General features: G+C 40.9%; 1 protein-coding gene and 1 long non-coding RNA gene across 2 annotated transcripts in view; one reads left to right on the forward strand and one right to left on the reverse strand.

The window, feature by feature from the left end:
* Positions 1–13897, forward strand: part of CPLX1 (complexin 1) — a 110411-nt gene extending 96514 nt beyond the window's left edge. Inside the window, exon 4 of the mRNA XM_064642085.1 lies at positions 9069–13897. Coding sequence (XP_064498155.1) covers positions 9069–9266 — 198 coding nt within the window. The 3' untranslated portion in view covers positions 9267–13897. The remainder of the gene's footprint in view (positions 1–9068) is intronic.
* Positions 1–17340, reverse strand: part of LOC135407220 (uncharacterized) — a 69348-nt gene that overhangs the window by 14302 nt on the left and 37706 nt on the right. The gene's annotated exons all lie outside the window — the stretch shown is intronic.

Here is a 17340-nt window from a genome sequence, read left to right on the forward strand (position 1 = left end):
AGAAAGAAAGAAAGAAAGAAGGAAAGAAAGAAAAAGGAAGAAAGAAAGAAGAAAGAAAGGAGAAAAAGCAAGAAAGAAAGAAGAAAGAAAAAAGAAAGAAAAAGGAAAGAAAGAAAAGAAAAAGAAAGAAAGAAAGAAAGAAAGAAAGAAAGAAAGAAAGAAAGAAAGAAAGAAAGAAAGAAAGAAAGAAAGAAAGAAAGAAAGAAAAGAAAAAGAAAGAAAGAAAGAAAGAAAGAAAGAAAGAAAGAAAGAAAGAAAGAAAGAAAGAAAGAAAGAAAAAGACAGAAAGAAAGAAAAAGAAAGAAAAAAGAAGAAAAAAGAAAGAAAAAGAAAGAAAGAAATCACCAATCCTGCTTGCAGCATCAGTCCAGCTGATGGGATGTCTGGGCTCCTGGGGCACTGCCCAGGCTTAGTGGGGGTACCTTTTTATAGAAAGGTTTCCGTGCCCTGAAGAGGCTTCTTGCTTTCTATGCAAATTAGTTATCATTGGCAGTGTGTTCTTCCACACCTTTCTGGAAATGAGTTGGAGGGCTTTGGGGGTCTTGGATGGTCCTGATCCCCCTTACAGTCCATGCTCACTTCTCAGCCTCATTCCTGTGCTTGTGTGGTACTGTGTTGTGTTCATCTCCAGCAACTAGAACAAGGATGTTCATCCTGGGAAAGTGCTGCCCTACCTCCGTTATGGCCCCTTCTCCAGCCACATCTTGTTCTTTCCTGTGGCATAGAATAAGGGAGAATGGCCATAAATAGAAAGAGGACAGGTTTAGACTGGAAATTAGAAAGAAATTCTTTACTGTGAGGGTGGTAAGGCACAGGTTGCCCAGAGGAGTTGTTCATGCCCCATCCCTGGAAGTCTTCAATGCCAGGTTGGATAGAACTCTAAGCACGCTGGTCTAGTGAAAGGTGTCCCTGCCTGTGGCGGAGGGGTTGGAATGAGGTGATTTTTAAGGTCCCTTCCAACCCAAGACATTCTGGGTTCTTATGATCTCCCTCTTTTAGCTGTGTTTGTCTGGTCCTGTCTCCATTGAGACCAATGGAAAGATTCCCTTTGATGTGAGTTTGCAGAAAATTCAGAGTGGCCTCTGCAACCAGGAACCTGATGCAGTTCTGTTTTTCACTTAAACAGCAAGCAATGGACAGATGTCTTGTTGTTTCCAATTGAAAGAAAGGAAGCAAGGCTTCTTGAGTACTGATCAGATCTCTGAGAGAGAGCAGTGCTTTATATTGCACTCTGTCTGTTGTGGAGCTTCAGAAAAGCAAATTTCCTACCTATTGCTTAGAGCACCACTACTCTTGGATGCATAGATCACTGGGTATTCCAACTGGAACGCATTGCAATCCTGCAGCTAGTTAGAATGAAAACCAGATGCGTGGTTCTTAGACAGTAGTGTTGCTGTGGGGCAGAAGGAAGACAACCAGATTCACCCAGTGTCACCAGAAATAGATGCTAATGGAAGGCAGATGAAGATGAGTAATTTGAAGTCCACATTGCATCTGATCTGTGCTTGTGGTGCAAGAGGAAAATTGCAGGCCTCTATGTATCTGCCAAGGGAGCCGCCTGAGAGGAAAAGGGAGATAAGACTGAAGAGAATATGGGAAGACATGAAACAAGATAGGTCATGAATGAAGAGCTGCTGTGATTTTGAAAGGGCTGAAAGCCTGAGCTAGCACAGAGTAGCAAGGCATGTGTAGCCAGAGGGAACTTGTGGGGAGATGGAACCTTGGATGAGGTAAAGGACTCAAAGGACAGAAGCCTGCTTTACAAATAATCTCTGCTGGAAAGCTGGCTGAAAAACTCTGACAGTCCCTGAAGAGATGGTTTGGGAACATCTTTTCCAGGAGAGATGAGGCATGAAGCAGAAGCTGCTCATATATCCATAGCCCTGCCTGTGCATCTTGGGTGTCCTCTATCCGAAGTTTTATTGTCTTCCTTTCTCTCTGTCTGCCACCTCTCTCCTGAGTTATGCTCCTGTTTGGCTCACACGCAATTGAACAATGCAATTTAGGACTGCAGTTTCCAGACTCTGCCTTGTTCTTTTCCATTATTAATCAGCACATTGACAAGGTCAGCAGAGCTATGCAGAGGCCTGTGGAGACAAGAAGACACCCACACCTACGCTCACACCACACCCACACACCTACACATACCTCCATGGTGTGGCAGGGACTGAGACACCCAGTACTCTCTCTCATACCTTTCATTCTCCACCACAGCTTGAAAATGGCATGGTTGCCCATTTGGCAGGTTGTGATTCTTTGTTCATTACTCCTTATGAAGCACAGAGGTTATCCAGGGTCAGCATGTCTGAGTTGCGTGAAACCATCTGTGTAATTATAACAGTGCATGGCAGAGCTTGCACTGAAATGGATAAATTTAAGAGACAAAGATAGTATCCTCCTTTCATATGTATTAAAAGGCTTCCCCACAAGTTTTCTGGGGACTAATCCTGTCCATCAAACCAGGGATAAATGAGCTGTTTGGAAAGACAAGAAGACCAGGAAAAACAAACAGAAAGAGCAAATTTTCACACAAAATGAAATCAAGAGATTTGAGGTGGGAAAAAAGCCAGGGCACTTTGTTGGACCAGATCTACATCAAAGTAGGCTCTGTTCTTCAAACAGTCATGAGAACCAAGTACCCAGTGCTCTGGCTTTCAGCACTGTCACCTCCTGTAGAAAACCCTTCTCTCATTCTGCCACATCCTCAACTTAGGGGCTTGTATGGAATAGATGTAGGGGAGAAAAAAGAGGCTGTTTCCATTGCCACACAAACACATAGCAGCACTGCAGAAAGATCTGTAACCAATACCGTAGCATCAGGAAAAAATTCGGAAACAGATGACAGTCCATCACCATTGGCCAATACTTTCCTAAGCCTCTGACTCAAAACTGCCTCGCTTTCACCTGAAACTTAAAGCCAGAGGTGTGTTTGATAAACTGTTCACTCACAGAGAGACCAAACAAATCACGTAGAAAGGCTTCAGGCTTTTATAAATCAAATAAAAGGGGAGTAATTTTCTGTACCCTGCACTCTCACATTTGTGGAACTAAACCTTACCTATTGCTTCCAACTTGTTTCAGTCCTACATATATTCTTGGCAGAAAATACCATGAGTTAATGATGGGAAGACCTAAATTGGGCTGATGTTCTCTTTGGGAATAGAAGAGAAAAAAAGAACTTCGCAGACTTGATAAATACAGCCCAAAAAGACACATGAACGATAAATATTTTTGCAGTAGCTCTGTCTTTTCAGTTTTCCAGATTTTTTTTTTGTTTAAGGTATTTATTAAAGAATCAGCTTAGACACGAAGAGAAATGTTTTAACTGTAAAGGGTAGCTAAGTTCCAGAGCAGCTGAGAGTTCTTCATGAGCTGAAGTCTCTAAGAAAAACTATTTGTTCAGGTCAAGTTAACCTTTGAGGTGAAATCGTGTGTGTGTGTTGCCCTCCTAGTATCTTTTCTAACCATATGCTTTCAAGTCTGGCTGAAAATTTTTTTGCTGTGTGGTTTTTTTATTTGATTGGGTTTGGTTTGTCTCTTGTTTTATTTGGGTTTTTTTTTGTACTGAGGTTTAGAATAGGAATTTAGTAGACAGGGCTGTGTAAGAATAGGCAAAGTCTCCAATAATTAGTATATTAGGCAAGATAAGGAATAAGCATTTAAATCTCTCACTAGCTTTTCAAACCTTAGCTAGTAAATAAAATAGTAATCCCAGAGATGCCTGTATCTACCACGCTTGTTCAGACATAGATTTAATATCACCTGCAGCTACACAAAATCACTGAGAAGAAAAACTCCCTGAATAGATGTGTAACCAGAATCATTCATAATGCCAACCTTTTCCCAGAAACTAAAACTCAGTGTTATCTGATTTGTGGTTTTATTTCTTGAGGTATAGATGGAAGGCCAATCTCAGGCTCTCAGAGCACCTTGGGAGGAGGAGTTGTTTCCTGAGGGAAAGAAGAGCAATGTTGCCGGCTGCCATAGTGCAAACAACTGTCCATGAACAATCCGTAGTGCTGTGGGTGGTGCACAGCTGTGTTGCCTGGTTTCTCTATGTTTATCTCCAGATTTCAATCACCAAGATGCAGCCATAATGGAGGACTCTTGACTGACAACCACGAAACATACTGGCCAGACAGACCCACCTAGGACATGCTGTACCATTACAAAACCCCAGCTCTCTCTGCCTTCATGGCTTTGCCTTAGCAAGGCATGCATCCTATTCCATGCCATAGGCTTCACATGCACACCCTACGTTAGCTGAGCTGTGTGTTAGAGTCGTGAATATGTCAAGTTAGCCAAGGGAACATAGTTCCTTTCTCTGCCCAAATGACTGAAATGTGCCATTGTTTATCTTCTTTTTACATTCCCAACAGCTGATGCTGCAAGTCTGTACTGCAGGACATGTGTGTAGTTCCAAAAGCACCAGTTCTCATTCCCTTTTTTGTACAGATAACTAGGAGCAAAGAAAAGTGTACAGTGAAAATATTCAATAAAGAAAGAAACCGGGACTATATAAAGTATATACATAATGATATTTAATGGTTTATAGAGACTGTAAAAGATCATAGTTCAACCATGGCAATAGTGATACAGTTATGTGAGTTACTATAATAGTCTTAGCAAGTAAATATAATAATCTTAGGGCATACAATCATGGTAAATATTAGTAGCATAATGTTATTGTTGTTGTGTTGTGGTTAACCCAGCCTGCTAAGGTCAGCACTCTATTGGTCTTTTGAATCCCCATAGAGTGTATGGAAGTCAGAGGAGAGGCATCCTGCCTGTCTTGTCAGTGGAAATGTCTGTTCCTCTGGGCAGCAGTTTGTTCTCAGACTCCAGGATCCTCTGCACTAGTAATCTTCTGTTGATCACACCATACAGTCTTTGAGTTTTATTTGCGTCCCCCTTTTGTATTTCACTAGCTTCCCCAGGTGCTTCAAAGGAGGCAGTTTCAAATCTGATCCAAAGAAAACCACTCACTTGCACCTTGGTTGCAGCTGTCATCCTGCAGCCAGTTCCATACCTGACCCAAAGATAGGCAGTTACTTCTGCAAGTGTCTCAACTGTGTTATTAGTGTTGATTCATTCAGTGGCCTAGATATTTGCTGGATAAATATGCTCATTTTAGTAGCAATGGTTAGCTTGTTATAGGAAATTGTAACTATATTTATCATGGGTTGACATTTTACCTGCAGCTTCCCTTGGCTCAACAGTCCTCTACTCCTTGACACTCTTAATGTCATTAGAGTTTGATCAAATTTCCAGCATGTTTCTAGTTCAGGCACCTGCTTTGGCTTCTTGTGAAAAGCAGGAGGAATAGTAAAGGAAAGAGATGGGGAGGAAGTTGATGGCAGCATGGTAAGTCTGGTGTTTTCCTGCCAGTATTTCCGTAACATAGTACACAGTGAAAACAATCTGCATGTGGCAGCATAGTAATGATTTTAGGAGTAGCAAGGTGTTATACATACTGAAAATGTTTCAGTGTCTTGCTGGGTTAGGTCCATGATTCTGCATATGGTAGAAGACATGAATACATGAGTGAAGGCCAAGCAGGCAATGGTACAAATACAACATCATGATACAAATACAACATCAAATTTTGTGGGGTTGAACCTTGGATAAAAATGAAACTGTTCTCATCCTTCAAGTTTGTTGGAAGAAAATTTTTTTGAATGCAATATTTCCTGTCCCCAGGAAAGTCAGAACACCGGAAAGATTGTTTTTAGTCATATTTTTAAAGTTTTTTTGTTGACTCCACCTAAGTGATTTCATGTGAAGACACTACTTTAAAATTTTTGCTCGTATTAATATTTTCCTTGTATAATTTTATTTCCTCTGAAACAATTTCGAACCTAAAGTATGCTATTTTATGAAACTTCACAGCTTACATTTTTTATTACAAAAATAAAAATACTGCCAGGTTTAGATGAATGCTCATAACTGGTCCTTTAAATTGCTTTTGCTGTAATGTCATCTTTCTCCAAAAGGAGAATACCTATGTCCAAAATAAATTTGTATTTGAATGCTATATATATGCTAGGGAAAATGTCTTTTTTCTACATGTTGTAGCATTACTACAGGTAGGAACGAAGAAAAAATAATTTCTGTATTTGGCATTAGTGTCAGTAAGCTGGAACAGTAGAATCTGCTTGTCCTTAATGCCCTTTTACAGTGAGCAAGCTCTTTCCAGTCAATGTATTACCAGATTCCGCAGCTGCCCCGTAAGACTGCCCGTAAGTTGTAAAATTTAAGGTCTGTCTAGAACTGTGCAATTCTCTGATGGCAATCGGTGAGGGCTTCCTAAGGAAACATGTCAGGACAGGCTGACAAGTACAGTGCTAATTTCTTTGTGGAATCTTTGATCTTCCCTCTGTCCTAGCACACAGTAGCGCTTGAGTGGTTGCTTTTGCTCCTCAGTTTCCCGTGGCCTGGATGTTTGTTCAACAAGTTCATGAGCTGGAGAATCAACACATGTTGAGCTGATACTTGTTTCGAGACGGAGAATTTGAAAGCACAGTAACCCGTGTGTTATTATGATTTTTGTTGTCTCCACTGCTGTTCTTGTCTAGCTGGCATAGGAAGGTACAGTCTGTAGACAAGTTACACTGGGGATCACCTAGAGACATCTACCTGTGACTTGAGAGGGAGAGTGAGTATCAATCAGCCATACAGACTGACCACAGTCTAGCATTGCATGCCATTCCCCCTGCATGGTAGCGGGTCCTATGCTTAATCTCCTCTGTGGTGTGCAGCCCTGTAACTATGGGTTGATCAAATGCTTTCTTTGTCCCAGATATGAATGGAGACATCATTTAACATCTCTCTCATGAAATCTGGTCTGACCAGTAGGTGCAAAAATCGTAAGACAAATGGCCCTAATGAACATTCTGGCTTGAAAGAATTGATTTAGAGTGTTTTTGAAGTTACTGGTTTCAACCTTGTAGGCTGTCATCCTAAATATTAATGATGATGGAGAAAGGGAGCAAAAATATTGCCTTTGCTCGTAAATACTTGGAAGGAAATGTTTCTCGTCAAACCTAACAGCCCTTTGAAATCAGAAAGTCATGACAACAGGAGTGCACTTTTTGCTTTACTGGTAAACAATTTGGACTATTTTTAATTGGAAAAATGAAAAGAAAAAATAGTGAAAATAGCATCTACTTCATGTCTATTCAGTAGTACCATACCAATGATAGTTGAAAATATTGAGTACATGGTACCAGCATAGTTCTTTAATGTTTTTCAAATAATATCTAATTTTCTTTTTGATGTTCTTTTCAAGCTTATTCGTGCAAAATGTTTTGCTGGCCTTTGCATGGGTTTAAGTTAGTTACTTTATAGCTCCGATGTACTAAGAACAATCTTAATTCTATTTGGTACTTTAATGAAAATTTGGGCATAAGTAAAGGAATGGCTTTTACAAAGCAATAATTTTGAAACTGATAGCTGCTACAGCAAATTGAATGCCTTTCCTCTTCCTCACAAAGGTCAAATTCCTCCCTAATGTAGCTGAAATGAAAGGATTGTAAGCAATTGTGCAGGTGCTTTTGATGTCACTGGTGGCTGAGGAGCTGATAGGGCAAGAACAGATGAAAGCAGCCATGAAGGCAGCTGGTTAAAAGGTAAAAAGACTGAGCAGAAGAATGTTGCTGCCAGCCTGTGAGCTGTGGGCCTGTGGACCAGAATTATCCTCGAAATGTGTAGCTGGCCTCTTTGCAGCACAGCTGGGCACTGAGAAATGGGAGACTTCCTGACTTTGCATCATGATCAGAGTACCAAGAAAGTTTAACCTCCATTTATCATCAGAAAAAGTGGAAACAGTCTGTTAAATTTGAATTGGTCTGAATAAACAGAGTAGGTCTCTGAGCAACCTAATCTAGTTGAAGATGTCCCTGTTTAGTGCAGGGTGGTTGGACAAAATGGCCTTTAAAAGCACCTTTCAATCCAAACCATTCTATGAGTCTGTAATAGGGAGTAGCTTGCAGGTATACTTGTTCCTGTAGATTTGCATGTGACAGTTTGAGCTGATTTTTTTTGTTTTTACTTTGTAGCACCATAACATTCAAAACATTGCAAACACTTAAGGAAATATCAGTGTAACCTGAGGAATACTGAAATGTATGAAGACTATTGACTGATGAGGTTTGGTTGTTCAGAAATTGTTTTCCTTGGACATGCCTTCAAACTAGCAATTGGAAAGGATGTCCTAGTCACTGTGGGAACTGAGATATTACAGCATTTCTCTCCCTAGCCTGATTCACAGATGCATATCTTTACTTCTCTATTAAATATAGCATTTTGAATGTAAAATCATAAAATGAGATTCTGGTTACTCATGTAATGTCTCAGTGGAGTGCCTTTAATTCTCAGTGGGAGTAGCGAATTTCAGGTATCTGTTCTCCTCACAGGCTTAAGGATGTTTCTCTTCAAATAGTATGGGCCAGCTGAGTTTCTAATGAAGGTTTATTTTCACAAAGAGTTCTTTCTGTCCCACTTATACAAAGAAAACATGGATGAAGTGGTATAGCATATGTTCCACATGACATGACATCTGAAGCTGTCATTTTTACTGCAGTCCTGTCTGTCCTGTCTTGTTTGCTTGGTTTTGTTGATAATTATTTTTTCCCTGAAGTTTTGCCACATCCATAAACCTTTACAATAAAATGCTGCAGATGGAATTTCAGAATCATGTTGGACTTTGGATTTGAGCATCAGACTGTTAACTGAAGAGAGGAGGACCAACACCAGTAGAATGTCACCCTAAAACTTTAACACAGAGCTTATATTCTCTTTACTAGGCCCACAGCTGCATAGTCCCAGTTTCTCTCACATGCTTGTTTCTGAGTGATCTGAGCAGCTGACTATCTTGTCTTGTGAAAGCTGTCCATCCACTGGGCTATTGTTAGGGACAGGTTGGGTTTTGGTGTCTGTGTAAAAGAGCAAAATGAGAATATTAACAGTGATGTTCATACTGGAGAATATGAGGCACCATGTGCAGTGGCTGGCTTTGTCAGCCATCCTGTTCAGTGGGTGACTGACAATGTGTTATCTCTCTCCTGCAGTATGGGATAAAGAAGAAGGAAGAAAAGGAAGCAGAGGCCCAGGCTGCACTGGAAGCTAATGCTGAAGGGAGTCTGACACGCCCAAAGAAGGCGATCCCTCCTGGCTGTGGGGATGAGGAGGAGGAGGAAGAAGAGAGCATTCTAGACACAGTCATCAAATACCTACCAGGGCCCCTGCAGGACATGTTCAAGAAGTAATAGCTGCAGACTGTTAGATGGGCATAAACAGTACTGCAAAGGATTTCTCTTTTGCCCAATGGGGATTTACAATCTTGCCATCCATCACGCAGCCCTCCCCACCTCTGCCCTCTACTGCTCACTAGGAGTCCCTTCGCTTCCCATTCCTTTCTAACAGCCTCTTTCCCTTTCCTCCACCCCAAGACTTATCCATTCCTTTTTTGTACATAGTCTCACATCCAGTAGATGCCTCTGAATGGATGTAAAGATTAAAAAGCTGCAGACTACACAACTTTTATTATAAGCCATAGTACTATGTATGTTAAATAAGGCAACTGCACATCAAGCATAGAAAAGGAACAATCTCATTTCCATCCAGAGCAAGAAGGAGTGTTCACTAAGTATGAACAGTGGCCTCTTTAATTTTTTTAATTATCTTTTTTTAATTATTATTTTTGATAATAATTAGTCATTATTACAATGTTCTTGTTGATTAGGTCACACTAGCCATTTTTTGTTGACCACATCTGCTCTTGGCAGGGATATCTCAGTTATCCCATGGAAGCAGAGCTTTTCAGTTTTAATTCCATTGCTGACATAAATAAAAGATCATTTGTAAAGTAAATCATGCATGACTTACACAGCTGACATCATGCAGAACTGTGGAAGAAGTGAGTCATCTGCCCTCAGATGCTGTAGAAGTTAAATGCCTCAGAATCTAAGCAAGAGTCATGTTGCTTTGGGAATTAGCCATACACTTAACTTGAAAGAGCATATTGGTGAGACAGTTGCTATACAGAGAGCTGAGACCACAGGAAAGTGGATGGTGCTCTGGTAGAGGACCTTCCCAGCCCCTCTGAAGCCAATGACCAAGTACTTTTGCTGCTCTGTTTAACCCTCCTCTTTCTGCCCAATACCGTATTCAACACTCGCATTTCCAGCACTGTTTGCAGGCTGGGCATTTGGGTTTCCAGCATACTGTTCTGGCTGTGTCATGCCCACCTCTTCCTGCAGCGTGTGGGTGTGTGTTGTGGCTCGAGTGTTAGTTATGGCCCTGGAGATCCAGAAATTCGAGATATGCCTGATATGTATCGTGCTAAATTACTGCCTTTCCTTGGGGAGGTCACTTATTTTTCTGCCCCAATGGCAAAATGTAGGTTTCGGTCTCTGCTTGCTATAAAGGCATGAAGTGAGGATGCTTCTCCAGTACTGTGCAGGAGCTAATTAATATTAGTGCAGAGTGTGGTATCCCTTGATGCTAATAGGTTGGGAGGAAGTCTCTTTCTCACCATTTTTTTGTTGCCTTTTGCAGATACAGGTACAGAGAGCTTCTCAGTACAGCACTGTAGGTATGAAGTAACTACAAAAGATAAATAAAATTCTATTGGAGATGTTGACTTGGTAGTACATGCATAGATTCAATACATAGACAGACTTATTTTGAACATAGATTCTCATGATTAGGTATCTGGCTGGTCATCTGAAGAGCTAATCTTGAAATTTTGCATTTGGCTATGTCTCTGTAGTTGATGCTCTGAGAGGATCATGGCATCTCAGTCTTATGGTCTTGTAAAAGAAATCAGGGTTTGTCTGTTGGAACTAGCATTGCTTATCCGTGTCCTGGAAAAAATAAAAATTTCCTAAATATATGGAAGAGATTTGAAAGCCAATACACACTTTCAGCTGGCCATAGAAAGGAGAGCAATCTCAGACACTTCATTGTGTACCTAAATTAAGCATTTTACTTCAGTGGAACTTCTTAGTTGCACTGGTTCAGTGGAACTGAGTTTGGGCAAACATCTCAATATTTTCCTGAATAAGAAATTTTAGAAGATATTTATCATCTTTTCAGGTAAGCAGACCAAATCTGCACCATGGTTAAGGCAGTGAGCTTGTGAGCTCTGTGCCTTCCAGTAGCATCTATCATAATAGGGGAAAAATACTATGAAAGAGAAGAAATACAGCATTCCCTCCTCACCCAGTTCTTATTCATGTATTATAGTCCTTGCTTCTTCCCAAATAATTTTGACTGTAAGTTTCTGCTGAATCCAAGGTGGACTCTGAGGAAGTTTGACTGACCTACAAGTCAGAGCAAGCTGATAAAGATGCAACTTATTTCAGGCTGGATCTTCAAACAGGACATGCTCATTCAAGTACAGGCTGCCAAGGGCTATCCAGAGGAAAGAGAAAGCTGGTTTTATTCGTTTGGATAATGTCAGTGGGATTTTTTTACCCTAACTTTCATTTAAAACAAGATGAGTGTCTCCCTTTTAAGACTTTTAATGACCCAGAACGCCCTGTGAGTAAGTGCTTGGATATAGCACAACAGTGTTGAACAATGTACCATTTTTGAGGGAGAGTGCCCTACTCACCCCATGCAAACTCAGCAACTAGTAATCTGAGCCTATTTAAGCAAACCTCAAAGAACTGAAAACCCTCCTTTTGTCGCAAAGGCAGCAGCTCCTTTTGATGCTCTACCACAGAGCACCCCTGAAAGCTGCAAGGCAGAGTCTGGATCTTTGCTTCAGCCCCTCATTGGTAGTTAAATCTCCTAAGTTAGATCAAACTGACACACAGATATCAATACTTTTGCAGTGGCCTTAATAATCTCTGTGGCCTGCATCCTCCAATACATAAGTAGAACCAGAAATCTGCCTCTGCTAAAAGAAACATGTCCCTTCATATTGTCCCCTGGCCTTGTGCTGGAGAACTCTTGCAAACAAAGAGGATAAACTTACTCCATTTTGCTTTGGCTTTTCCCTACCACTTGCTGGTTGACCTTTTCCTGACGCCATCCTTGACTCCCTTCCTCATCCACCAAATACTATTCCTGACACAGTATCAAAATTTTCTACCTGGCATCCTCCCTGCAGAATGCTACCGCTGATTATTTTCACAGTCTCTCTGGCAGCTTGATGTGCATGTTTGTGCACATATGTGTGGACAGTTGGGAAATTAGAGAAGAAAGGGAGAGGAGAGATAAAGAAGGAGTGTTTGGTACTGTTTTGTCTAACTGCCTCAGCAGTTGTGCCACTGAGTGACTGGTCTACAAGTCAGGATCTTGTGTGGCCTGTCCTCAAATTTCTTAAGCAGGTACTGCTATCCCTGGGCTCAGAACATTAAAAATACGCCTTTTGTGAGCTGAGCTCCTGAGCTGTGTGAACATCTGGATTGAAACACTTAAGAAGTCCATAGGAACTCTGCTGAGTCTGGTAGGCCTTATGCCAGACTCATAAAGCAGAAGGGAAAGGGAAGGTGGTTTATTAAATAGTGTCTACTGAGTCTTTTTCATTATGGGAGCTTCCCAGCTCAGCCATGTCATCACTTCTGTACCTCAACATCTGCAGCAAACCTTCCTCCGTGGGCAGCAGACAGTTCAGCCAGGTGTGAGCTGGTAGTTCCCATTTTCCTTTACTTTCAATTAGAAACATGACAGAAGATCTATCATAGGTGCTGGGTAGGTTTTGCTTGGTTTTGCCTCACATGACTCTTGGCACGCTGCATGAGTTGTGGACCTCTCCTCAAGTATTTCCACTGTCCCTGAAGTGCCTAAGCCATGCTGAAGAGACTCGAGAGCAGGCACTCTCCCCTCTCTCCTGCCCATCTATTTCCCTTCCCACTCAGAACTGGCAACAAGGTACACAGACACCTTTGGCTCATGTATGGAAGTGAGAAGAATTGTCTCAGACAGTTTTCCCCTCGGCACTCAAGCAGGTGATGAAGCACTTAAACAAGACCAAAGAGAAGCATGGTTCATTGTTTGGATTCTGAATATCTCTTTGTCTTTTCATGACATTGTTTTATTTGCATCACTGGTCTGTTCAATCTCAGGTAAATGAGGTATTTTAATTTTTTAACAGGTTTTTATTTACACAGAAAGGTTGGTGGCTAGACACTGCAGTCATTTTCCCTCACAGCTCCAAGACCTTACTGGTTAGTTAAAAAATAGTCAAAGGGCCTTCACATTTGGAGGGTAAATGATTTAGTTTGCCATTGACCTTGTAAAATCACATTTGTATTTAGAGAAAGCCATATGAAATCAGACTGCAATATTAATTATGAATGCTACTCTTGTGTTTAAAATGAATAAAACAAAATGTAAGATCATATGCTAAATCACTTTGGAGTTCCTCTGTCTATGTTTCTAGTACCATACATTGACTTAGATCCCTCCCAGCCCCTCTCCTTCATCAAAAAAGACCATTCCAATGCTGCTGAATACATCTTTTTGCCAAGCTTACTGTGCTAGAATAAGCATTGTTAGAAATTAGTTGTTGTGATCTAAATGTAAAGTCTTATGTATTTGAAAGTTGTCTGTATCTGTTCTGAATATATGTTATCAAGATAACTGTTTCTTCATGCACTGAGTTAGTAAAATGTTTCAGTATTGTCATTAAAAAATTGCCTGTTTTCTCTCTTTCTCTCACACACACAGCAAAATTCAACTTAGCCATGCATTTTCTAGCAAAAATGCTCCCCAGCTTTCTTTCAGATGCATGCAGCACTAGAAGATGATTTAAAGTAGAAACTTTGTGAGTGTGATTTTGATTTGTTATTTTTCTGGTACTTTTTCCTGCATGATATGGGTAAATGGTATGATGTTCTTTTAAAATGGAATCACAGCCAATAAAAAACCCCAGTGATTTCATAAATTGTTTGCAATGCTTTCCTGTGAAATTGCTGCAAGGCTACACTTGGAAATCAAAGTATGATTGCTGGTATACAAATATAATGCTAACAGACTAGAGGAGAAATATGGATGGTATTTGAATAGATATGCTCATTTTTTCAGTGTCAAAAACACTGGTGAGATTTGACATCTGCAGGTGATTATCAAATTTTAAATCAATTTTGCTATTAGGAGTTAGTTTTCCTTAGGAGAGAAAAACAACACTCCTTTGAAAGAAACAGACATCTAACTAAGGTTTAATGAGAATGTGTTTGGATCTTAAGACAAAAAGGGTAAAACACTAATTTGCAAGGACACCAAATGTATCTCGGGCTCCAGAATTTGTGATATATATATAAAACTCTTTGGATAGCAAGTTACACACAGCTCAGCCTCATTTTACTTGCTTGGGGACAAATCAGTAGTTGTTATATTCAGCATGAAAGTGTTGCATCATGTTAGAAAAAGATATTACCATACATCTCATAGGAAAAGCTGATACCCTTTCCCCTAGGAAAGCTCTTCCTCAGGACCACTGCATGGTGATATAGTGTTGTTGGGTTTTTTTGCTAACAGAAGCAGGCACAGGACTGTCACAGAGAATCAACTCATATGTTACATGATGTAACACCCATTCGGACTTTGAGCCCAGCACTGCCAAAACTAACACATGCTAATGTTACTGCAGGTTGTGGGTTCCAGGGCAGGCTCTCCATCTGCTCCAAGTTCCATGAAAGGTCTATGTTTGAGGATGATGACAGGGCAAGAAAATATTTATCACTGGTTCCCCTAAGAAACAGCCAGCTCCAGGGAACCAGAATAATCATATCAGACCAGTGTTGTTGAGGAGAAGGTTCAGGTACCAAAGAAGGGAAGCAGATGATTTTGACAGGTTTCATTTTGCAACAGAGGTAAATTATTCTTTCAAACCAGCTTCTGCCTTCTTATTTAAAAAAATATAGAAGGATACATTTCAGTGGTTAAGCTGGTGCAATCTACCTTTTACCATTTTAAAAGTACACTTAGTCAGATAAAATATTCTCCAGAGCAGAACATGACAAGAAATCAGCAGGCACATCATGAGTGCTTCTGGTGAAAAATCACTCCAGTTATGGAGATGCATTAGTGATCTATTTATCAGACATTGATCCTGAGATGCAATGATTAGCCCTATTGGAAGCTCCCAGCCTTCACATACTTGAGGTAGAAATTAAACTTCCAAATGGAAAGCTGTGTGCAAAGACACTCATCATGGTTTGTTCTGATTAAGTCTATTATAATGGCTTGATTTAATTTTCTTCCTGACGTACCATGGGTAATGTAGGCCCAATAAAGTTCTCTTTGAAAATGGGACTTGAGTGAAGCCTACTGAACAGTGCTGGCACAATGCTGTTCTTTATGTTGGCATCCCAGGAGGTTTGTGGCAACTATCAACATCCCCAGTTAAAAAATCCCAACCGAAATTTCTCATTCTCCCTCTCCAACCATCCCTCCTCTTTTAAAAAAAACCAAACCAAATCAAACCAAAAAACCAACCCCCCTCCAAAAAAAAAAAAAAAAAACCAAAACCCTCCCCAAAAAAACCAAACCAACAAACGAAAAACCCTTCAAAACCCCAACAACTAAGGATGTAACAGCATTGGGATATTCCTTGTTGAAGATAACTCTGTTACAGCCTGTCTCTTCGGATTTTACGGGCTGTTTGAGATAGGTGATAAAAGTACATCTGAGAAAGGCAAATGGCTGGAACGTGTGATGTCAAACACCCATGCTTTCTTGAGCCTTCAGTATTTACAGAGAAGCTGAATTCTGCTAGGGCTGTGGGATGGAAATACTTTTTTCATCTGAGATTTACTTTTCTCCCAAACCCTATTTTTATATTGGGAGGGTCAGATACAGCAGTGTGTTTGACAAGCTCAAGCTGCAGCAGCCGAGCATATTTTGAGTTACAAAAGGATTGTTTAAAATTTATGATTATCATAGTCTCTCCAGACCAAGGATGTTCCATGAAAAACAATGAAAACAAAATTCTTGGCTTTTTCATTTGTTTTAAAAAAAATGAAAACAGATGAAGAATAAAACTCTTAAGACTTTAATATTAATAAGTAATGTAAGACATTAATGAAGAGGGAAAATTTTGCAAGTCTCTTTCCTGCCTCTCTCACCCACTAGTAGCTCTGAGTGAGGGCCCAGGAGAGGTTGTAGTCAGCATGGAAAGCAATGCTTAGGGCTGAACAAACGCAGAGTTCATTGTGAGTGACAACCCGTAGTCATGTGACTTGTAGTCACTGTCAGACAGGAGACTGGAAGTCTCCAGTGAAGACAGTTCCCCATGGAAGCAGGGTGAGCTACATCCAGGATCTCAGATATGGTACCAGCTGCTGTCAGGGTAGAGGTATGGGCCCGCCAGAAGGAGCCTGCTGCCCAGCAGATCTCCTGTGGCAGAACAGTATTGTTGGGTCAAGAGAGCAGAAATGAGTGAAAACATTTTTTACCAGCTCCACCCTGGCACTAAATGTCTCATATCTCCATTGCCACATTGTGTGCAGGGTTCATTCCTTCTGTGCCTGTCTGTTGACCTGGAGCTGGGACCTCTGCCCTCACCATTACCAATTTGTAGCCTTATTAGTATCTTTTTTCTCTTGTCCCTTGTGCCAGCCATCACAGGCATGCTAGAAGTTTTCCCAGGCAGAAAAAAAGCTGGTGAAGATCAAGTTTCAGGCAGCAGAGCAGATGATTCAGCTTGGCTTTCAAGGGCAGCTTGGCAAGCTGATGTCCACATTCATTCTGAGAGATCACTCCAGAAACTGCACACTGTGCCAGCAGGTTCCCCAAGAGTCACTGGAACAGAAGAAGGTCAGTGACAGCATTACAGTACCTTCACACTTTGCTTTCTGCTTCCATACCTCCTTCCTTACTACCCTTCCACACTCTTTTCAATGATCTGCCTAATGGAATCCTGACTCTTTGGTTATCAACACATTTGGTGAGAACCTGGGGTCTTCTCCCAGCTCCTAGGTATCAACCAGCTGAGAAGGGAGATTTGAAACAGATCCGTTCTCTCAGATGGGACATCTGAGCTCTTGCTGAGCCTCCATGCTGTTGGGCAAAACGCATCCATTTTGCCTAGGAGCCTAAGACTTGTTTTATCCTGGGTGGTGGGTTTAAGAAACATATTTCCCTCACAGGGTGGCTCCAGTTCTTTCCAAAGAGTGAGCGCTTCACCCGGGCTTATGCAGCACGTTTATGTGAGGTTACCACAGAGTGTTCAGATAAGAAAAAAACCCCCAACATCTGTAAGCTTGTTTTTTTGGAGACAATGCACATCAACTTTTCCCCAGTGTGTTGCTGTTTGGCGGAGAATGTCTGGCTCTGGTCTACCCTAAGTCTCTGCAGACATCTAACACTGCTCTGGTTCATTAATTG

Source organism: Pseudopipra pipra, chromosome Z (genome assembly GCF_036250125.1).
Source record: "Pseudopipra pipra isolate bDixPip1 chromosome Z, bDixPip1.hap1, whole genome shotgun sequence".
Classification (NCBI taxonomy): Eukaryota; Metazoa; Chordata; class Aves; order Passeriformes; family Pipridae; genus Pseudopipra; species Pseudopipra pipra.